This window comes from Myiozetetes cayanensis, unplaced genomic scaffold, assembly GCF_022539395.1.
Source record: "Myiozetetes cayanensis isolate MyiCay16 unplaced genomic scaffold, myiCay2020 scf3, whole genome shotgun sequence".
NCBI lineage: Eukaryota > Metazoa > Chordata > Aves > Passeriformes > Tyrannidae > Myiozetetes > Myiozetetes cayanensis.
Genome location: NW_026087521.1, coordinates 72343796 through 72366376, shown reverse-complemented (window position 1 = coordinate 72366376; position 22581 = coordinate 72343796). Strand labels below are relative to the sequence as shown.

At 47.0% G+C, this 22581-nt stretch overlaps 1 protein-coding gene across 1 annotated transcript; it reads left to right on the top strand.

Moving 5' to 3' along the window:
• The first annotated feature begins 2882 nt into the window (after positions 1 to 2882).
• On the top strand, positions 2883 to 21978 carry CD9 (CD9 molecule). Its single transcript, XM_050324594.1, has 8 exons — positions 2883 to 3049; positions 13387 to 13489; positions 15727 to 15824; positions 17016 to 17090; positions 18016 to 18108; positions 18666 to 18755; positions 20608 to 20691; positions 21405 to 21978. Exons 1-8 carry the CDS (start codon positions 2984 to 2986, stop codon positions 21468 to 21470), a joined length of 675 nt encoding a protein of 224 aa, XP_050180551.1. The 5' UTR covers positions 2883 to 2983; the 3' UTR covers positions 21471 to 21978.
• The last annotated feature ends 603 nt before the right edge of the window (positions 21979 to 22581 follow it).

Genomic DNA, 22581 nt, shown 5'->3' with positions numbered 1-22581 from the left:
CGAGGTAGAGATAAGGGGGAAACAGCTCAAAGAGGCTGGGAACCACAGGAATTCTGCTGTTCTTACCAGTGGATCCCACTGTCCTTTAATACAGCCAGGAGAGAAAGCCTCACTCTCCCTTGCTTTGCTATATGAATCAGGGTCCTTGGATGGTGCAGCCAGAGGGGAAAACCCTTCCCAGTGAGAAACAAACTTCACAACTGGCCCAAACAGGACAGTCAGTTTAACACTAAAGCAGAATAAAGTAATTCAGCTTATCTGTATAGGAAAACTAAGTCAGTGTTGCATCTAGATTATCAGAAGGGTAATTTTAAAAGGCTTCTGGTAAACTCAGATTGCTTCTTATCAGCAATATCCTGAATTTGCTGTCTCTGTTGCAGTAGGACAAAATAACGCTGTACAATTTTTAAGTGCAAATAATAAATGTTTCATGCAAAATTATCATGTGTTTCATGCCTATTATCCCACGTAAATACAAAGTTTTAAAGCAATAAATCATTTTGAAGTACTTCTACTAGGGCCTTCAGTCTCCATTAGTGATTTCTGTAATGCAGAAAATCAGATGATTACTATCTCGTTCCACTAGTCAGAGAGCTTGAGGTATGGTCAAAGAGATGCATCTACCAGATGATCAGACCCTTGAAGAGTGAAACACAAATGTTCTCTCCGGATCCTTCCCAGGGATTGACAAAACAAGCCCCACACGAGCGCAGATTCTAATTGCTCTCATTCCATATTCTTGTGAATATTAAAGATGCACAGATGTATTTCACTTCCTTATAAATTAATTCACCAGATGAATGGGGAGAGCTTAATTTTTTACCCACTCATGTGAGGTTTTGATCCAACAGGTCCATTTCTTGCTTCTGATCAAAAGGCTACTGCCCATGAATTTTAATGGGAGTTCCTTTAACACAGCATAAGCATGAAGAGTTTAATAATACAAGGGCAGGAGGGGAGGCATGCAAAGTTTTTCCTTGTTTCCTAATTTTAGAAAGTTAGGGGAAACCACATTACTGACATTACCTAACAGCATAAATTCTTAGTGGCAAAGTGACGAAAGAAAACCAACTCAAAAGCCATACTGAAAATGAGTCTGAGACACAGGACTCGCCCTTCCCCAGTTTACACAGGAGTTTAGTCACTTGCTCTTACTCATTTCAGCCTTGCTCTCTCCCTCTGCTTCCCCTTATTTTGGAGAACAAACCAAAATGCTTGGTGTAGAATTGGTTTCAAGTTAAGCACCGTTCGCCCCCCCCTCTCTCAATGAGCAGCCTGTGTAGGGATCCCAAATCAAAAGCAGCAGCAAACTTCTGATGGCATCCTTTAATATGCCACAGCTCCCCGTTCTCCTGCTTTGGGACTCACAGAGAGTCAGGCTACTTGGATGCTTGGTTGAGGCAGGCATGACTCACAAACAGCAACACAGCAGCCAGCCACGCTTCCCAAACTCTCCTTTGCCACTTATACCTGTCCTGCAGCAGCAACAGAAGCCTCTCGGTTTGGCTACTCCCAACCATCTTTGCATTTTTCCAAGCTCTTTATTTTATTTTGCCTTGCTTTCTGATGAAAACGTATCAATGTTTTGTAACCTGCTCTGCGAAACAGCTGCCCAAGTCAATGTCTCTCCCTCACCTCTGGAATGTGCTCTGTCTTATCATTTATTTTGGCAACAATAACACCAACACGTTTTTATTTGCATTTCAGTGAGGCTTCTCTGTTCTTACTCTTCTGCTCAGGGGGCTTTTTGACTCTCAGTACCTGTTGAATTTCTAGTCCCACTGTATTAAAGATAAATTAAGGTACAAGCCCTCAGCCTTTGTTCCTGAGCTAACAGGCTCAGAAGTGAGGTGCTGAACTCCCAGTTAAAATGAAAGGAAAATTCTTAGCTGAAATTCAGCATGTTTATTCTCACAACTGGGGTGACCTAAGGGCAGGAGCACAACCAGTTAGCATGGATCTCTTGGCAGGCTTAAACTTATCCCACCTTATTTTCCTAAAGTGCATGTTTATAACTTTATACAGACATACTTGAAAGATTAAAGGAGCTAAACTATGCTGTAAGTTTATCTGGTGTAGGAAAATACCCATTTAATCGAGACTGATGCATTTAAGTTAACACTAAACATCCAGAAGAGAGCCACAGAGGTGATGAGGGGTCTGGAGCATCTCTCTTAGGAGGAGAGACTGTGGGAGCTGGGGCTGAGAAGACTGAGAGGGGATCTCATTCATGCAGTCAGGTGCCAGGACGATGGTGCCAGGCTCTTTTCAACGTGCCCAGGATAAGGAGCAATGGCCATAAACTGAAACATAAGAAGTTTCACCTCCCCACGAGGAAGAACTTATTTACACTGAGGGTGGCCGAGCACTGGAGCAGCTGCCCAGCGCAGGGGTGTGGAGTCTCCCTCTCTGGAGAGATTCCAAGCCCCCCTGGACACGGTCCTGTGTCACCTGCTCCAGGTGACCGTGCCTTGGCAAGGGGTTGGGACTGGGTGATCTCCACAGGTCCCTTCCAACCCTAATCAGCCTGTGACTCTGTGATGCATTTAAGAGCAGGTTGGGGGGCCGGGGAGGGAGGTAAAGGGATGTTTGGTTGGGTATAAGGACAAAGTCCTTCCTCCAGAGGGTGGTCGGGCACCGGGAGCGGCCCCAAGCCTGCCCGAGCCCAGGGAGCGCTCCCGGCACCCGCGGTGGGATCGCGGGTGCTGCTCTGCGCGGGGCCGGGAATCGGGACTGGGGCGATCCCTGCGGGTCCCTCCCAGCTCGGGGCGTTCCACGAGTCCCTGGGAGGGCCGTCCCAGGGCCGCATTCCCCGATCCCCGGAGCGGAGCGGGGCGGGCGGCTCGGGCGGCAGGTGCGGGGCGGCCCCGGGGGCGGGCGGAGCGGAGTCCCCGCAGGATCCGGGGCACGGCCGCATTTAAGGAGCGGCGCCGGCCCGCGGGAGCCTCGCCGCGACCCGACCGCGCCTGCAGGAGCCGCCGCCATGCCCGTCAAAGGAGGCACCAAGTGCATCAAGTACCTGCTCTTCGGCTTCAACTTCATCTTCTGGGTGAGGCTCCCCGGGGGCCGTGCCCGCCCCGCTGCCCGGCGGGGAGGGAGCGCGGTGTTTTGCGTGGTTTTTTTTTCTTGCTTGGTTTTTGCCGTTTTCCCGACTTTCCGCCGCCCCGCAGGAGAGGGGCGGGGGGTTTCCCGGGTGCTCCCCGCTTTATTTATGGGTTTTTTTCTCCCGTAGGACCGCGGTTATCACGGGGCGGTCCGTGTGTCCTGCCGGGCGGGGAGGGGATGCTGGGGGTGCGGGCAGCGCCGGTGTCGGTGCTGGGGAGGTGGTAGGACCCGTCCCTCTCCCGGAAAATCCACGCAAATCCTGCTGCTCGTTGGCTTTCCCGGTGGCGGGGCTGTGCCCGGCGTGAGCTGCTCGTGGTTGTCCCGCGTGTGTGAACTCCTGGGGGGAGCCTCGGTGGAAACCGCGGCTTCCCTTGGCAGAGGGAGCCCTGAACTCGTCCTGATCTGTGGGAGCGCAGCCGCCAGCACAGGATAGATAACGCCGTGCTCTGTGGTTCCTGCCTGCCTCTGGTTCGCCGGGCAGCCTCACGAAGCACGGCCGAGCTGCGGGGTCGTGGCTGTCCCCAGGCTCTCGGGGCGTGGGCATCTCAAATTTAGCGCTGTCCGCTCCGTGGAAAAGTACCGGGGCAGCGCGGCCCGTGTGTGCCCGATGGATAGGCGAGAAGTGTGAGGTTCGGCGCGCAGATTTTCCTTGGGCTTTTTGCCGCGGTGGAGGAGCGCGTGTGTGACCCTCCTCTGCGGAGGAATTAAGTTGGAGCTGCGGGAAGATGGCACTTTTGGAGCCCGTTTCGCGGCACTGCTCGTGGGATGAGTGGAAGGCGCAGTGGTAAAGGGATAAAAGACTCGTGATGTCTCAACTTAAAGCGTGGGTTTCGGCAAAGCTGAGAAAACGGAGAGGGAAGTTGTGCAGAAGCAGTTGGCACAGGAAAGAAAGTATTGCCACCCGAGACTCACCAGGAGAGCGAGCAAGGGTGTCCCGTTTGGAGGGTTGTGGCTGATGAGAAGAAAAAGCCAAAAAAAAAAGCACTGTCTGAGACCTCTGGGTCGGTGAGTTTCTAAACCTTATGTTGAAACAGACCTGTTTGCTTTGTGGTTGGGTTTTTAGTTTGTTTGTTAAAGCTACGGAGTTTGTACAAACTTATTTTATAGAACAAAAGTGCTCGTTGTTGCTGCATAGAAGCTCTTGAGGTGAGCATCACCACCTTGGTCTCTGGGGCCCAGGGGTGAGAATAAAGAGCAAGGAGTTTTTTTTAGCTCAGGAGGTGCCTGTTGCTTGGGAGAGTTGTGATAATAAAGCTCTGAAGCTTTACTTGCACCTTTGAGTGTTCAGTAAACACGGATGCAGGACTGACCTGTTAACGAGGTGGAGGGGAGGAAAAGTAGCTGGCAGAATCCAGGTAGCATGTGGGACAGAGAAGAGTAAGAAAAAAAAAACCTAAAGGGAAATTAATGCATCTTGAATATCCCAGCAAGTGTCTGGAAGCTGAAAGAGGCAGTAAAATTCAAACAGCTTGGGGTAGCCCAGAGGTGGGTGTGTGTTTGACCAGCTGGAGTAGTCCTTGGCTTTTGGGAGTCACCATTTGTCATTGAGCCCTGCCGAAAGTGTTGGAAGTGTTAGTTGAGAGCGTGGTGTCCTCTGTGGAAGAATAAAACAGCAGTATCAGGCCTGTTAGGCCTCAGTGAACAGCACACAGGGAGAAGTGTCCTGGGGCTGGCAGCACCACAACGAAGGAACCACCCTAGTAAGAAAGGCGGCTTTTTGGAGCATTGGAGATGTGAAAAGTCTGTGGAGTAATGGCAGTAAATTGAGCGGAAGTGTGGTGGTACCAGAGTGCAATTCTCTACTCACTTCTAAAAAAATAAGTTGCCTCAAAAGGACAGGTGAGGGATTTCAAAGATCTGCAGCAAAACCTGCAGGTAGTTGTGGGTGGCATGTTGGGTGGCATGTGTTTGCATCCATCAGAGGCTTGAGGGAGGGTGAGAGGAAGCATAAAGGCTGAAACATCTTGGTATAGGAGGTTATTAAAACAAAAATTGGGGAACTGCCAAAGTTTGAAGCTGTATTGAAAGGAAGGAAATAAAGGTTCTTAAATGCTGGTGGGTCAAATGTAAAAGTACAACAAAGTTAGCCAGAGGAAAGGTTTAGGAATAATGACAAAAGTAAATCCAGGTAATAACCCCTCTTCAGACACATTGGGACTAGGGAGCTTCCCAGGGAGTCCTTAAGGACAGGCAGTAATAGGTCTGAGTGTCAGAGTTTTGGGAGTGTTGTTCTGCAAGGACTTCATTCTACTGGGGAGGATCTTGAAGTTCAGTGCCATAATGTGTCTTTTTGACCCTGAGTCCTGCACAGGCTTGAACTGTGACTTCTTGATGCAGAGGAGAAGAAACAGCAGCAAATGCTGGTTACCAACTCTGCAGGGTCACACAACAGTTACTTCAGAATTATAAATACATTGCAATTGGGTAACCCCCCCATTCACCATCCATCTCAGTGCTGGAGGGCTGGAATGCAATGAATTTTTTTGAATGCTGGGTTTTTGCTTTATGCTGTTCTGGGATACATGAAGAGTGGCGCACATTGGTGCATCTGGAAGAGGCAGAGAAGATTCTTCAGAAAGAAGCAGCCTAGATTTATCAACTTGATGGTTCAAGGGCAGATGCTGCCACAGAGCAATGAAGTCTTGGGAGAAAAGGATCTGGGATGGCTTCACAAAAGCACCAACTCAGCACCAGCACAGCAAAACCAGCTTCAGAAGTGAAGATCCCAGAGGGGAGGGAAGATTGGCCTAAAGCTGCACGAATCCATGGCATGCCAGTGTCCTGTGAGCTGCTCTGGTCTTCTGAACACCTTGAGAGGATCACAGTGGGGCTTGGTGATGTTTGGGAGAGGAAGAGAAGGGTTTCTGCCATCAGAAGCTGGAAGTCAATTGGGATTTTTCAGCCTGGAAACAGATGAGTGAACTGTGCTAGACATCTGCAGGATCCTGATTGTCCAGGTAATAAATGGGACCTGACTGTATTGGAAGAGCCAGTGAGCAAGAACTGTGGTGGATTAAGCCTATAAAGAGGACGCTTTTGGAAGAAAAGTGTTTTGGTTGTGGGAACAGCAGTGGTATTTTCTCCACAGCAGGTGCTGTGGAAGTAGATAGATGAAGGGGTACCTGGGTCTCATGGGGTTCAGCCTTTCATTAATTCTTCTTCTTTCAAGGTGCTGCTTGTGTCTTTGCACAGACCTTGGAGTGCTCAACATGTAAACCGGGAGGTTAGTCCTGGGAAATGCCGCTGTCTGCCCTGTTCCAATAAGCTTTTTGGAGGAGCACCCTGTAGGATGCTGTGCTCGGTTCTGGTGATAACTGATCTGGTGGCCTTTCTCCAGCTGGGAAGGCTGGACACTGCCATGGTGTTCTGTGAAACTGGGGACTTCAGAGCTTGGGTTGAAGTCTTACTTTGTGGCCTGAGTGAAAGGTGGGGAGACACCAGAAGGTATTTGCTACAAGTGCTGCTGAGGTCGGGTTGAGCACTTGTAGAGAATGGCTTTAACTGTTGTGTTTGAATAGCTCAGTTAAGCTGGGTGATTCAGCCCCCTCTCGAGGGGTGGGAACGAGGGCTGGCTGTGTTTTCCCCGTCGGATCAAGTGTTGCTGCAGGCACCAGGCTCCTTGCCGGTGTTGTCCCACCCAGGTTTGCAAACAGCTCTTGCTGCCTCGGCACGGCTGGTGCTGGCCCCGGTATCCCTGTAATAAAACCTGTACCAGTTCAGGTCTTTAGAAGCTTGTTTGGGGTGGGGGGAGGTGACGAAGCTGATACTCAACTCTTAAAGACTTTTTTTTTTTTTTTTTTTTCTTTTTCCCACCAGGCTGGTTTGAGCTTGGCAAGAAGTCAATGGAAACAACGCAGTTATGTGCCTTAAACCCAGGCAGGGAGCGGAGTGGTCTTAGCAGAGCTGGCTTTGAGCAGCGCTGGGTTAGCTGGAGTTGTGCAACAGTGCCTGCCTCTAGAGCTGAGCACCCTTAACTCCCGGGGTTTGCTCGGGCTTGTTGGCCCTGGGGACAGAGCCTTTTCCGAGGAAAACCGGGGGCTCCTGAGCAGCCTGGGGCAAGCGCCTGCCTGTTCTCCCACCGCTGCTGAGCGAAAAGGCAGGGGCTTGCATCTTTAGCTTAAGTGCTGGGGCTTCCCCCGGTGAGTTCTGTGGCATACAAAGGCATCTGCTGCCGGTTTCTATAATGAAATGTGTTTTAGGGCACAGAAGTGCTGTAGCACGCAGTCGGAGTTCAGGTTGAGGTTTCAAGCAAGTAATTTCCTTGCTTTACACTGTCGGGCAGCTGCCTCGTCCTGGCTCCCCCCTCTCCGGAGTGTTCTGTGTTTTATGAGCAGATGCATTTGTCCCTGGTAATGCCTGCTAAAGAAAGATGAGCCAAATTAGGCCCGGAGAGCTCTTTCTCTCTGTAACTAGAAGATAAGCTGTGACTTTGTTGTGAGCCGTGATCTCAGCTGGTCGCAGTCCAGAGGGTCTTTCCTGCTCCAGTGGAGCAGAGGACTTGCAGGATGGACAGGGAAATACACATATGTGTCTTTGTGTTCCTATGTGCAGGCACACACAGGAGGGACAGAAATCAGTTACTTTAGCTTTCTGCAATCAGCTGATTTAGTAGGAATCAAAATGCTGCTGGGGCTCAGTTCAGTGTATTTTGACTCCAGTGAAGTGCTGTGAGGTCAGGACTGAGCTGGACTGTGTTCCCTTGAGAAACCTGATGTGAATCTACGTGTCCTTAGAGTTCTAGCAGACCTAGCTTGTATTTGCAATTCAAATTGCAAATATAGTAGACCAGCTTCTGAATAGGAACTTGTATGAAACGGGCAGTAGTCTTGGCAGTGGTTCAGGAATTCTGTAGTGCTGTTCCTACTGTACTGGAGCACCATTTTATTGCCATAAATGCTGTGACATTAACACAGGCCACAACATTCTTGAAACTAGTTAAGCAGAAAGAAAATACTACTTTTCCTATCCTTTTCCACCAAAGAAGTTTGAAAATAGCTGCAGTTTCTTGTGTAACTGCAGGCACTTATTGCACATCTGTTTTTTTTCCTTTTCCACCTCGCCAGAAGTTTGAAAACCCGTGCTGTTGTGGATAACACTAATCCTGTAATTGAGGGATGAGAGTGATGATGAGCCTCATCTGTACTTACTGTTTATGGGGGTTTGTTTATAGAGTACCAGCAGGTAACAGAACAGAAACATGCAGTTCATCACTACTCAGTGTTCTCAGTGTCTTTGCCTTTGTGCTTTGCAGTGTTGCAGGTCTGGTCCTGGCTTCCTTAGTTCGTTCAGTCTTTAGACGGTGAGAAAGGAGTTGATTGTCCGTCTTATGCAGAGTAAAATCTTTTAACTTTCAGTTCTAGTGCCTGTGAAGTGATGATGGTGGCTTTTTCAGTGTACTCCTGGCACACCCCAGGGGAAAACCTATGCAAGGAGCAGTCGTGTAGAGCCTGACATACCTTCCTGCTTCCAGAAAAAAAAAAAAAAAATCAGCAAGTGATTGCATCTGTTGGATGCAATGCTTAGCTGACAGCACAGAATGCAGTATTCATCTTTGACTGACTTCTATATTTCCACACAGTCACTTCCCTTCTGCTGCAGGTGATGCAGTGAGCTTGGTTCAGGTTGTGGGTAGGCTTGGCCTGACTGTGCTAAAATAGCAGAACCCACAGTTTTATGTACAGAGGCTTTTTCCACAGGCTTTCAGCCACGTATCTGGAGTTCTTGCAGTGTCTCGTTGCTTCCCTGTCCGTGCCTCCACCCTGTGGAAGTGGAGGAAGGGCTGTGGTAGTAAACTGGGGGATGCTGGGGGAGAGTGTCCCCTTCCCAAAGCTTTATCTGCCAGCTCTAAGCACTCGATAACTGCTTGGACCTTGAGCTGGAGAGGTATTTCCCCCTGTGGAAAGATAAGAGGCTGTAAGATGTCTGTAGCAAGTGGGGTACTTGTCTGGGGGATTGTTCCTTCTCAGGGATGGGTCAAGGTGACAAGGTGAGAAGGGACTAAACGAAATGGTCCTTGCAAAATAGCTGTTAAATCCAAAAGAAACTTTCCAGCTTCCCAAAATAGCGTCACTCAATGTGCTGCTATGGGATACGTTAACAAAATTTGGAATTTCTGTTTTGAAAAGCTCAGGTTTTTAACCTGTGTTTACGCCAGCGTCATTAAATCTAATTACTCCCTGTGCAAGCCTCCTGCTGGGAAACCATGCCTGTGAAACCTCAGGTGCTGGGGAGGGAGGGAGGGAGGGGTGGAATGCAGTGGGAATTGCTTGATAGTATTCAGGGCTGAGGAATAGTCGAGCTCACGTTCAGGTTAGCCAGGGGTGGTGAGGGGAGGAGGGCAGGGTGCTCCGTGTGGCTCCTGCCTCCAGGATGGACAGGTTGTTCCTCATCTCAAGTGTGTCCTGGCTGCGGTCCTTTGTCAGCTATCTCCTGGCACATGGGAAGCTAAAGGAAAGCAGGCTGGCAGAGATAAATACCGGGACACACCCTTAGATACACCAGAGGCGAAATCGTGTCCTTGTCAAGGGGGGAGCAGAGCAGTGGAAAGGGCTGACTTTGGAGAAGGCGCCTGTTGGTGTGTGGGATGGGAGGAGGGAATTCTTTCACAGCAGGGCCGTGTGAGATAGGAAGGCAGAAAAAAAAAAAAAAAAAAAGGCTGTTTTTCCTGTTGGAACAGGCAGAAAGAAGTGTGCAGGAGCGAGCTTTTGAGACAAGGGGAGAGTATTTGCATGTGATGCAAAAAAAAACCCCAAACAAACCAAGAAACCTCCATAGGACTGGAAAGGAACGACCAGTTCTGTCCTTTAGCCACAGAATGGGCAAGTGGAGCAGAACTGAGCTGGGAGTTGTGAGTAGTGGTCGGGGAAAAGCAAGGAAGGCTCATCAGCTTGAGCAGGGGATGTCAGTCAGCGTGGTGTGGCTGGAAAATCCCTGCCACAAACTTTCCAGTGCAGGGATTGAGTAGTACCCCTTTAACTTCACCTTTTGATCAGAGAAAAAAACCAACCAAACAAACAAAAAACCCCAAAAAAACCCCCAAAACAAAACCAGCCTTTTTTCTAAGCTCCTTTTTGCCATAATTGCCACTACAGAAATATAAATACCTTACATGTGTGATAAGCACACAAACCTGCTCCTAAACTTTGTGCATGCAAAACTAAGAGACCAGCTTCAGGGAAAACACAGTGCTGTTCTCTCTCTGCTAAATTTCTTTTCCAGCACAGGATAGACCTACTTAGAAACGCTCCCTGTTGCTCAGCTCCTGTGACAAAACGGGTCTGTTAGACGGGAAAACGCTTGGATTTCCAAAAAAAAGCCCCAACAGCTAGGTTTGCAGGGGATCTGCTGCCGTGCAGCTAAGGGGAGGGGGCTTGCACCCCTTTCCCAGGGAGGAAAAGCACGGCTGCCAAACCTGCTGGCACAGCACTGGTGAGCAACACAAGTGCACAGAGGCTGGTGTTGGTGTGTCCTTGGTTTCTCCTTGTTTTGATGGAAACTTGAAGCTTCGAGTTGCTTGCCTTCTGCTTTAAAACTGCCTTTTTTAGTTCAGTGGTCAGTGTGGGTAGAAAGAGGACAAACTTGAGAACACAAGTCTGCTTTCCTTAAGGAACTGGGACAAAAAGTTGCTTATTCTTGAAAGAAGGAGCTGCATTTTATTTCTAGTCAAACACGGAGAGAATTACCACTTTATTCTACCAGTTTTTTCAGTGCTGTGGAGTAGTTCACTGGCATTGTGCTATCACAGTTCTGTGATCCCTTAGGTCTCTTGCCTCTTTGGTATATTCTTAACCCTTTGCACAGAGCTGACTGCTCTTCCAAGGAGAAAACATGCCAGCACTTAACTCTGGGTGGTGGTGAGGGAGGGTGAAGTTTTGTTTTTTGAAAGGAGCTGTGCTGGGTACACCATCTCTAATGTGAACCAACCAGTTTGTTTCTGAGGAGGTCATTAGCTGAGCCCTCTCCTTTGCTTGCAGTTTTAGGATTATCTGTGTGATTGTGGTATGGCTTAAAGTTTCTTCACAATTTGAATACTCTGGCCTGAAAGGTCTGCTGGGGGATCAGCCCTGGGTTGTAGTTGTAGTCCTTTTCTCTGCCCTGCTCTGTTTGCAGTGCTCTCTACTCAGACATTGGGGCTTGTCAAGCTACTTGTAGGTAGATGAGAATAGCTGGGTGTGCTCAGGCTTGTGTCCTTGCAGTTCCTGAATTCCTAGCAAAGCAAGCAGAAGCTATAGGTTTCTTTGAATGATGTGGCTCTGGATCCCTATAAAAGCTGAAGGCTGCTCAGTGACCCAGCAGTGAGTCTCAGTGTTGTTAAATACTGGGTGACTTAACTGTAGGCCAGAAACTGTTCATGATTTTTTTTTTGTTTGTTTCCATCACTAAGCTCTTCTATTTTTTGAGCTGAGGCACTGAGGTGAGACGAGGTTGTGAAGGCTTTGTGAGGTGATGCTGTGAGCGAGGAGTGCAGGTGGAGCAGCAGCCCCTTCTCTCCCTGCCAGTCCACTGCTGCTCCTCTCCCTCCCCTCAGGGTGCTGCTGCTCCACAGTAAATGGAAATAATAACCCTGCTGTGTCGTAGCAAGGCTCCCCAGCATAATTAGTTTGGTGAGGATAGCCCTGAAGAGGCAGGCAGGGAGGGCTGTGCAGGTGTGCTTGGTGAGCAGGCACCCCTGGCACCAACCAAGTGCCTTTTGTGTCTGTCTGGAGACCTCCACCTGGGTTTGGCTCTTTGTGTGTTGTGTTTCACCCGGATCTGTTTCCCCTGCAGCTCCTCTCTGAGGCAGGCTTGGGACTCAGGTGCCTGCCATACAAGAAATGCTGGTTTTCCTGGCACTGCTGGCCTGCTGCTTTGCCTTGCTGATACCTGAATCCTGTGCACTTCAGCTGGGCTGTTTTCTGCTGAGAAAACCCTGCCCTTAAACCCTCTCTTAGCTCCATCCTCTGCCCTGTGTGAATCCCCAGAGCTGACCCTGTTTTTGAGGAGCACCCCTCGGAGTTAGGGGAGACGCCAGTGGGCTTGGTGTGGAAGGGATGTATCCACTGGTGTTTTCCGTGGGAATGCTGTCCATATTCCCACTGAAACCTGACATTAATAAATGCTTTCCAGTTTCTTGGAGGCAAATCAAGAATGTTGTTTCCTTCTAGAAGGGACTTCTTATCAAGAGATAAGGCTTTGTCGTTTTTTGGGGTTTTTTTGGGTTGTTTTTTTTTCTTTTCATGCATTCTTTACCTGACCAAAGGACCAGAATTTATGAACTTACTGCTTACTTCTAAGTTTAAATTTTTAATGTCTTCTGCAACGTTTGGGATCTCTGTCCTCATCTCACTTCTGTAGAGGTTTTTTTTTTTTTGGATAGTTAAGTGGCCCTTAAAGGAAGAGCTGAGGAGCACACTTTCCAGCTTTCTAGTTTGTCCTGGATTTTTTTTTTTTTACATGGCAAGACAACCCCATTTTTTTTTTCTTTTCAAGGGAGGATTCAGTCTCTTCCCAGTAAGCTGTTAGTGTTTGCCTTACCAGAGTGCAATTCTCTCTTGCAACACCCTTCCCATGCCTTCTGCAAGATGTTTCATCCAAAAGCTAATTTATTCACAAAACGACTTGCTGCAGACACAGGCAGCAATGTTAAGAGGAACCTGGAGGCAAACAGCAGAGATAACAATGAAATAAAACCAAATATTACCTAAAATTAGATTGTATTGCTGTACATCAGCAGTGTTGCTGCTTCAGCAGCCAGTATCTTCTTCCTCTCAGTGTGGTGACTTAATGGGTTGGTTTTATCGTGTTTTGCAGGGCATGGCACTCTTTCTGAACTCCCTTCTATGCTGCCCTGAATTCTTAACAGTCTTTTTAATGCACTAAAACTTCTGGCTGGCCTCACAAGGCACTTCTCCTTGTGATACACTTGACCTTCAGCGTGAAGATTTTTTAGGATCACTAAGCCATGCGATGTCATTGCAGTCACACAGAGTGAAACAATGGGTGGAGGGGTCAGTGGAAATACTGACACTTGGCTAAACCTTGGACATTTTCAGTAAGGAACAAAAATGGCATTGTTCTCCTGTGGCATTGGATTTTGTACTATGTAAAGCATCTGTCAACAAGGTGCCTCCTGTCTGGAGCGAAGTTTGTTCGTGTTTTGGTGTCCCCATCCTTTTATGCTGGTCCTCTGTCTCCAGCTCTTGAAATAAAAGCTGTGTCCTGTGTTTGCTCCTGATGTTGCTGCTAATGTAAGGGTGGATGTATTAATTGGTGTCATTTAACAAGGCTTCCTTGTTCTTACAGCTGGCAGGGACAGCAGTTCTTGCAGTTGGGCTATGGCTTCACTTTGATTCACAGACCAAAAGCGTCTTTGAACTGGAATCCAACCAGACGACGTTTTACACAGGTGAGCTGGGGACAGATCACACTGGTGATGGCCACACTGCTTCCCCCTCAAGGGGGAAGACGACAAAGCAGCCCCACACAGCCTCGGTGGGGCAGAGAGCAGCTTCCCCTGGCTGGTGCTGGGGCCCTTGGGAGCTGTGGTGGAGACAGCAGCGCTGTCACGCGAGCAGCTTCTTGGCTCTTGGTCTCTTTTCCCATCTTAAATCCCGCAGTTCCTCTTTGGTTGCTGTTGCTAAGCATTTTGTAATCCCAGGGGCTCCTGGTATGTCTCTTCACGATGCCCCTCACAACACGAGTCAGCAGAGTTTCCCACCAGACTAGATGAGTAACCACAGATGGCGTCAATAACTATTTTTTTTTTCCGAAGTGGCCAACCCAAGGTACCCAAACCCACAACTCTGCCTCATCCCACAGAGGGAGCATTTGTACAACTCATACATGTCCATGTCTGCTAATTTATGCTGAACAGAATGGGAAGGGTGCACAAACACTGTGGTCTGTGTGAGCAGCTATTCCAGCCAACCTGGATCAGTGCAGCTTCAGCTTGCCCAGGTGGAAGTTACTCCTTGACATATTCTGTCTGCAGTGTGACCAGTTCAGGGACACAAACACTTCCAGTTTGTTATGCTGGTGTCATAGGTGTTCCTAGCTGAGTTGGGGTTTTATATGAGCTCTGATTTTGACATAGCCGAGGGAATTTGGATTGTTCAGCTGGAAAACAAAAAAAAAAAGGCTTTGGGGTTGACCTAATTGTGGCCTTCCAGTTGCTGAAGGGAGCCCACAGGAAAGATGGAGGCTTGTTGGAGTTAGGCTTGTGCAGCCTCTTAAGCTTATCTGTGAGAAAACCTGTATTTTTCCCTTGATACGATGGCATCACAGCAAACTGGGTGGTTCTTGCAGCTGCCAGGAAGGTTTCCAGATGCTTTTGGCTGTGTCTTGGAAAGGGAACAGAAATCTAAACTTGGCTGTTCAGCTAAATATTTAACTAGTCTTATTTTGGGTAGTCTAAAACAACTCTTTCACCTCCTGAAACATAAAAGTTTTATGATGTGATACTCTGAGCTGCTGATTGAATGCAGCCAGTGAAACCTGCTTGAAATCTCTGTAGGTTAAACTGAGTTTTTAAAAAGAAGCTTAATAGGAATTGCTCTTTTAACTTAATTTTCTGGGAGCAGTTACTGACTGCAGTTTCCAATAGGAAATGAAAAGAATCTGTCATTTTGCACCCAGTACCAAGGCAGGTTACCTCAAAGGCTTTCTGTACACCTGAAAATAAACTTAAATAAGAGGTACTGATGGACTCCTATTTTAATTTTTCAGTTAGAAAGTTTAAGCTGGGGTAAAAAAAAAAAAAAAAATCAGTGCAGGAATTTCCTGCTGATAAGAAGGGTCAGGTTTAATCCCTTACATATGCTTTACCAAGTAGGTATTTATTTTGGCAGCTGATCTTATCGCTTTGCATATAGAATATATCACTTACAAATGCTTACATCTGGCTTTCTTTAATTAGTATTGACTGGGCCTCTGAACTGTGTTTTTGTCCACATTGATAGAAGTGCCATACTCATTCTCTGCATGTTGTGCTGAGTCTTTGATGTTTCACCACCACAGTAGTACTTTTCTTGCCATCCTTTGGGAGTTGTTCTGCTTCACTGCATCTTGCTGCTCTCACCAGCTCTCAGTTGTGATGCTTAGACTGGCAGTTCCCAAGTTCAGGAGCCAGAGGGTTGGGCATAAAATGGAGTCTTTTAGCCCAGAAATGTTTGCTTTCTCTGCTCCAACACACTCAGCTTGTAGAATATTTTACAAGCTCCAACACTTGTTACAGCTTGAGGAGGTATCTGCTTCAAGAGCTCTGTTGTTGATAAGTCACTATTCCAGCTCTAAGTGAAGATAAGTTGGTAAAAAATGTCTTGTAGCTTGTTTTACGTGGCTTTATTTTGCCCATTTTATGAAATTCATGAAACTGCAGTAGTGGCTACATATTAATTATTACAAGTTGAAGGTTTTATGTATCAGTATATTTCCCCACAAGTTATGAGATGTTTGCTTTGAAAATTAAGCACAGGTTTGTTTGTTGTTGGTTTTTTGTTTTTTTTTTTTCTTGGAACACTTCAGAAAAGAAACTTCAACTTTGCAAAAGCTACAAATGCTGTTTGTGGAGCAGCTGATTTCATGCCTTGCTGCTGAGGTCTCAGCTAGTCCATATATCTGTGTTTCTGTTCTCCTCCTCCCTAGGTGTTTACATCCTTATTGGAGCTGGGGCACTGATGATGCTGGTTGGTTTCTTGGGGTGCTGTGGTGCATCACAGGAATCTCAGTGTATGCTTGGCCTGGTAAGTGTTCAGAGTAATGCCTAAAATTTTAGCAGCGTGATGGGAGAGGAGGAGAAGATTATGGTGCAGTTAAAAGGCAGCAGATAGTGATTGTTTTGGCTCTGCAGTGTTTAAACTCGCAGTCACCTCCATGATGGTAAAATGTTAAATATGGTTTTTAATTTCTGGCCCTAAACCCAAATGTTCCTGCTATATTTGAATCGAGAGGCTGAGAGTGTGACATACTCAGACACCCAAGTGTCAAGACTGGCATTGTTGTAAACACAGAACAAAAGTGTTGATAAGACTGTCTAGTAAACAGCATTACTCTTATCCTGGACCCTGAGGGTTGTGCAATCTTTAATCTTTTGAGACCAGGACTGTGGTATTTGATCCTTGAAACAACAAGCCTCCACTGTTCCCAATCACAGGATGAGCTCTTCTGGTTGACAACTGCTCTGCAAGCCAATTATTGGAGAGCAACCTCATTGTTCTCAGACTGGAGGGGCCCAGTTGAGCTTACTGGGCTCATGCACATCTGTACACTTGCAGAACTACTCATCCAAATAACCAGAAGACTTGGTTAATAAAAGACTGCTGCTATAGCCAGTGAAAGAACAATTCCCCTTCTGTGTTGTGGAAGAACTTAAATTCGAGTGTTTCTTGCAAAATGATGCCTCTAGCCCTTTGTAATTCTGAGTATTTTAAATGATAGTGGTGTTTTGGACCTGGTAGTCAATTAAAGACAGAGAACCCATTTATTTCTGTTTTATGGAATACACAACAAAGCGACCATAAACTCTGTGGGAGGTGGTGGCAAGCTGGGGATTAAGTAATGACTCCTAAAGCAATAGGAGTGACAAACCAGGGGAAAAGAAGTGGTGTCGGCTGTTGTGATGTGTCTGAGTGACTTGGGCAACTTCAAAGTCTGAGTTAACAGATGATTGGCTTTAATTAACACTGATCAAAAAGCAGGACTTGTGCTTGGAGAGCACTCCTAGGCTTTCTGACGCTCCTGGGAAGAAGTGCTGACCCAGTGCAGTGTGTCCTCTTTCCTAGTTCTGCCCATGTTCCTGAACTCCAGCTGGGTGAACACTGCGTGACAGTTCCCCCAAGACTGGACAAACTTGCAGTAAACTTGTGTGATGCTGTTTTGTGGTGCTGTGGTCTTCACTAACAGTGTGGTCTTTCTTTTTTTTTTTTTTTTTCTAGTTCTTCTTCTTCCTTTTCGTGATTTTTGCCCTTGAAATTGGTGCTGGAATCTGGGGATTTTCAAATAAAGAAAAGGTAGGTTGCTCTTCAAAGCTGGAGTGGTGGGATGCTGGAATGGGTTTCCCAGAGCAGCTGTGGCTGCCCCATCCCCTGAAGAGTTGAAAATGAGGTTGGACGTGGGCTCTGAGCAACCTGGTCTAGTGAGGGGTGTCCATGCCCACGGCAGGGGGGCTGGACTGGGTGATCTTCAAAGCTCCCTTCTGACCCCAAAATATTCCATGAGGCTGTGAATGTGCCCACAGTTTGCAGTCTGCTGACATCTGCACCAGTAGGAGTGAAATCCTCATTACCCAGGGAGCTTGGGGGAGAGGAAGAAAAAGGGATTCAAACAGAACACACCAGAAATCTAACTCTAATATCTAAATGACACTGCAGCAGGAAAGCCAGGATCCAAGAGGCTGTTCTTGGATCTGCTAGAGGTGCCCTCCAGGCAGAATCTGGCTGAGCTGAGAAATGAAATAGGCTCTCAGGGGAGCTTTAGCAGGGCCAGCAAAGGGCTCAGTGTTTCTGCACAGGATGGCCTGTCCCTCACAAGCAGTCAAGATTGTCTTGTTTCAAAATAAGCTGCTTGGTGGACCGGGGTTGCTTTTCTGCTTGTGTTATACAGCAGGGGAATATAAAACCTTCTGGAGTGCAATAGTGAACATTTTTGGGGCAACCAGGGGGCAAAGACTTGGTTCTCTCATTCCTTGTGGGAAGCTCAAGAGCTTTGGAAGGGAAATCAGTCTTGGCTGCTCAGGTGTGGCTTTTAAGAGTTAGGCTCACTTGTTTCAGGTGAGAAATACTGTCCCCCCTCTCTTTTCACCTTCTGTTTGTACATGTCAGAAGAATGGGTGTTGTGGGCTGCCGAATTCTTGTTGACTGACTTGCTCAGTGTAAGTTTGCCATAATAACAATAAGGTAAGACAGTCATACACCACAACTCTTTGCTGTCCTGTAGATTACGGACGAGTTGAAGGAGTTCTACATGGACACCTATAAGAAGAGAAATCAGGCAGGTGCCAAAGAGACCCTGACAGCATTTCAGCTCGCTGTAAGTACATGGTGATGATTGAACTAGACAGTAATGCAGCTCCTTCACTCCCCTGTGTAAGTCAAGTACCTTACTAACTAGAAGAAACCAAGACATTATTAGTAACAAACTGCAGAGAAGATAGGTTTGTGTAGTATCAGTGAATTCAGGGTGTCCCTCTGAAGTGCCTAGAACTAGTTCTTGTTTTCCTAAAGCTCAGAAGCAGGCTGGGAAACCCTAGATTAGATCTGTGATACTGAGCTAGAGACACCCTGGAATGCATACCTGCATACCTGTGAGGAGTCCATCTCTGTGCCTGTAAGGAGTACAAGCTGTCACCAAAACAAATGTGTGAGTACTTAATGAGATCTAGCTCTCTTCCTTTCAGAACCTTGTTCTTTAACATAATAAAGACTTCTTAAAATTAGGTTTTATAGCAGTCACATTGACTGGACTTCAAGTTTTGCTAAGGTCTGTAATAAAAATGAATCTAATTTATTTCTCCTTTTTTTTTACCAGATACTGAGCAAAAATAAGGATTATTTAACCTGGCTGTCTTTTCCTATTTTGTCTTGTAGCTAAACTGCTGTGGCGTTACTGGAACTATCGAGCAGCTGTTCATGGAAACCTGTCCGAAAAAGACTCTGACTGAGTCACTCACTGTCAAGGTAAAGCGTGACTTAATTCACCACCAGCTCTGCCCAAGGAGTAGAATGAGAAACACACTTCTGAGTAAACCCTTCCAGTCTGGGGAAAATTCACGTGTCACACTTGCTTACCGATCCGTGTCTGTAGTCAGCCTGTTTGTTGCTGTTACCGTGGAAAGAACACCCGGGGTCGGCAGGAAATGTGCAAGCCTGTGTGTCACAGGCCCATGGGGTGGACAGGGAAAGATCAAAACTTCGTCTAAAATGAACCCATAATGCAAGAGGGCTCTGTTCTCCTCACTGCCCCTGTTGCCACAGCACCTTCCTGGGGGTGTCACCTCCCCTCGTGGTTTGGGAGATGTAGAGCTTGAAGTTTTAGCAAGGGGGAGGGGGTCAGTACATCGGTAGCCTGTCCAGATGAGTTTGTCACTGGGAAGGCAGTTCTCTGCATCAGGTTTTCCCTGTTGGAATGTTGCTGCAGAGGCGCCTGTGTGCCACAGACAAGAGGAGAGGCAACTTGTGTAGCTCTTAAAGAGGAAGAGGGTTAGTTTTCTTACACCTGCCTTGCTTCACGCTCCAAGGCAGTCTGTATGAGTCTTGCCATAGAAAATAGGGCTCTTAATGGAATTCCATTAATTCCATTAATGACTTCATTTTTTTTTACTTTACTTGTGACAACCTGAAATATCTGACCACGTGAGACCTTCAGTCTGTAGTCACACCTGTGTGTTTGGTCCTGCCCACGCAGCCTGAGTTAGAGTGTATGGGAGCAGCTGGGACAGCACGCAGCTCTTCCTATTTGCTTTTATTCTGCTGGGTGTTTCAATTCATCTGTTTACTCCATCTTGTGATGTGTCTATGGCCCAGTCCCAGCTGTCAGAAGAACAGTGGATAGACTGAGATCAAAGGGATGGAGTGGAGTGGCTGATTTGTGTTGCCTCTAAGAAGCAGCGCTGTATTGGTATTCCGATTGAACTGATTCATCCTTGCCAGTAATATCCTTTTCATCCTTGGTTCAGTCTTTTTTTTTTTCTGGACTGGATAAGGAACAACAACAGGAAGAAAAAAGTGGCTTTCAGCAGCTTGCTGTAGTTTGCTGCTGGAACAAGTAGGACAGGAGCGGGGATGAGACTTTGACCAGCTACCAGGCTCTTAAAGATTTATACTTCTGTAAAAGTATTTAACTGGCTACCACATGCCTTTTCTGGGGAAGGGACTGTACTTACTTTTTTGTGTGTGGTTTTTTTGGGGTTTGGTTGTTTTGGTTTGGGAGTTTTGGTTGTTTGTTGGGTTTTTTGTATTTTGTTTGTTGTTGTGGTGGTTTTTTGGTGGTTTTTTTTGTTGCAATGGTAATTCATTGTCCTGGCAGCATCAAACTGGCCCCTCTGGGAATCTGCCCGTTCCAGGGATGCATGCAGCCCAGGATATCCTGCCATTCCCATGCAGTGTGGGTCCATAAGGTGTCTGCAAAATTACAGTAGCAGTTGGAAATATCAAGAAGTGGCTTCCAATAAATCTCTTGTGGGAAGGGATGAGCAATATGCAGCAGCTTAAGTGTTGACAGCCGTTAGTAACAAGCCAAGCATGGTACAGCTTCTGTTGATCCTGATAGACTGAAGGTGTTGAGAAGGGAATCCTGCTGTAGCCAAGGTGCTGTAAAGGGGTTTAGGGACTCGAAGAGTAGATTTAAACTTCTGCACCAGCTCTTGTGTTTGGAACATCCCTGGCTCTGTTTAAGGATGTGAAAGTAAGGCCAGATCAAAGCAGCTTTCAAGAGAAAGCTTTCTCCAGTGCAAGCAGACTGGAGCTCAGAGGAGCAGGCACTGACCTTTGGTGTGTGTGAAACACTAATGAAGGGTCTGTTCCTTTCCAGTCCTGCCCTCAGGCCATCGACGAGGTCTTCAAATCGAAGTTCAACGTGATTGGAGCAGTTGGCCTTTGCATTGCTGTGATGATGGTGAGTTCCCAGATCATTTAGAGGGGATGCTGTGTGTTCACTTAGAGCAGTGCCTGGCACAGCAGCCCACAAGGCCATTCCACTAAGGACAAGCCCCAGCAGGATCAGGGTGTGTGCTGCAGGGCCCTGGGGCAGTGCAGAGGCTGGGATGTCTCAGAGATCCCTGCTTCTACTTTGGATTAGGATCTGTCTCCTTGTAGCTTTAGCAGTGGTGAAATCATATCAGTGATATCGGTGGTGTGTGTGTATGTAGAGAGTGAAGATGTGCTGGTCGTGTTGCTGGCCCACTTCTTCATCCTGCTATCTCTTGGGTTCTTTATCCTAATATCTCTTGTGTATTCTTGCTTTTCTTTCCTTTATAACAACTGAAGGTCTCTGCTAGAGAACTGAAATAACAGTGCTGCTAAGGAAACTTGAGCTTTTGTGTTTGACTTCTCTGGAGAAGATGGATGCAAATATGCTGGGATGGTCACAGATTTCTTAGGAGAGATGGCAGTGCTTTAGAGCTCATCCGTTTTCAGATAGTGAGGTGAAGGGGATTCATGAGAACAGAATGAACTTTGGGGGTGGAGGGGCAGGTACTGCAGAATAGAGGATATAAATACAGAATGAATTTGCCCTCTGGGCTGGGAAGAGCAGCTGTGCTTGTCCTCATGCTGATAAAAGAACATGCTTTGGTTCCCTGATTTCCAACCTGTTTGCTTTCTTTACAGATTATTGGCATGATATTCAGTATGATCCTCTGCTGTGCCATCCGCAGGGAAAGAGAGATGGTCTAAGAGCTACAGACCCAACACTCCTGCACTATAAAATCTTTGTCATTAACTTTAGTGTTCTGAGAGCATTTCTAAAAAAGTTATATATTTGTTACCTTTTTAATGCTTTATTTGGTACTGATGTAGGTTTTGCTTTTTATGTTACAGGTTAAAATGATAAAGGTTTATCTGACTCAAGACAAATATTGTACATAAAATATCTGACTTTCTTGAAACTTAACATAATTTGGATGTAATTTATGTTGGAGACAATTTGATACTTAATAAAGAGTAAGATGTATTGTTTGTGGGGGAGGAGAGATGTTGCTATGTTGATTAATCCTGCTGTTTGATGCATAGCATGGAGTGGAACTTGCATAACAAGTATTAAGTGACTAGGGCTTTGGTACAAAGCAGGAAATAACTCCAATGTCAATGCCATGTTTGAAGGGAATTCCAAGGAGTGGGAGGTGCTGTCAGAGCATGTTAGGGAAGGCTTGGCCATTCCTCCTTTCCTTGGCGTGTGTGTGTGTGAACAAAAGCAGGTCTTGATATAACATTCCTAAAATGTCCCTGCAGTAACATTTTGCTGTCTCCTTCCTGGAGGGGGGTGGCAAAGGCTGAGTTGCCACCAGGGTGATGTGCAGGCACTGGTGCCCTGCTTGCAGCCAGGCTGGGCTCTGCCCTGGGGCCAGCTGGGCCTCCTCCCATCAGCCTGTCTGCTGGCAGAGCTGGCACCTGGGCAAGGCAGATGCCCCAGTGTTTGCTCAGGATTTTTTGCACTGGCTGGCTCTGTGCTTTGTTTCTCCAAAGCCACAGAGGGTACAGTCTCAAGGGCTTTACAAACAACGTGTGCCAAATCTCAGGTTTCCGAGTGGAACAAACACAAGTTGCGTGAGAAGTTAACTGGCCAGCTCTGCAGCTGCAGAGTTGTGGCTTTATCCTGTTTGCAGTTAAAAAAATGGATGTGGGAGAGAGTGGAGACATCAGTGTGGAACCCTTTAGCCTGAAGAATTACCAATTTGTCCTGTGCTTCTACTCTAAATGGCTTTTTAAGTGGGTTTTGTCTCAAAAACCTTCTGGTGGGGGCTGCCCATGGACTTGGGTCCTCACCAGCAAGTTGATGTGCTGTACC

Coding starts and splice junctions, on each gene's coding strand:
- CD9 (XM_050324594.1), top strand. CDS start 2,984: ATGCCCGTCAAAGGAGGCACCAAGTGCATCAAGTACCTGCTCTTCGGC. Junction 13,490..15,726: donor CCAGACGACGTTTTACACAG/GTGAGCTGGGGA, acceptor CCTCCTCCCTAG/GTGTTTACATCCTTATTGGA. Junction 18,109..18,665: donor TGACAGCATTTCAGCTCGCT/GTAAGTACATGG, acceptor TTTGTCTTGTAG/CTAAACTGCTGTGGCGTTAC.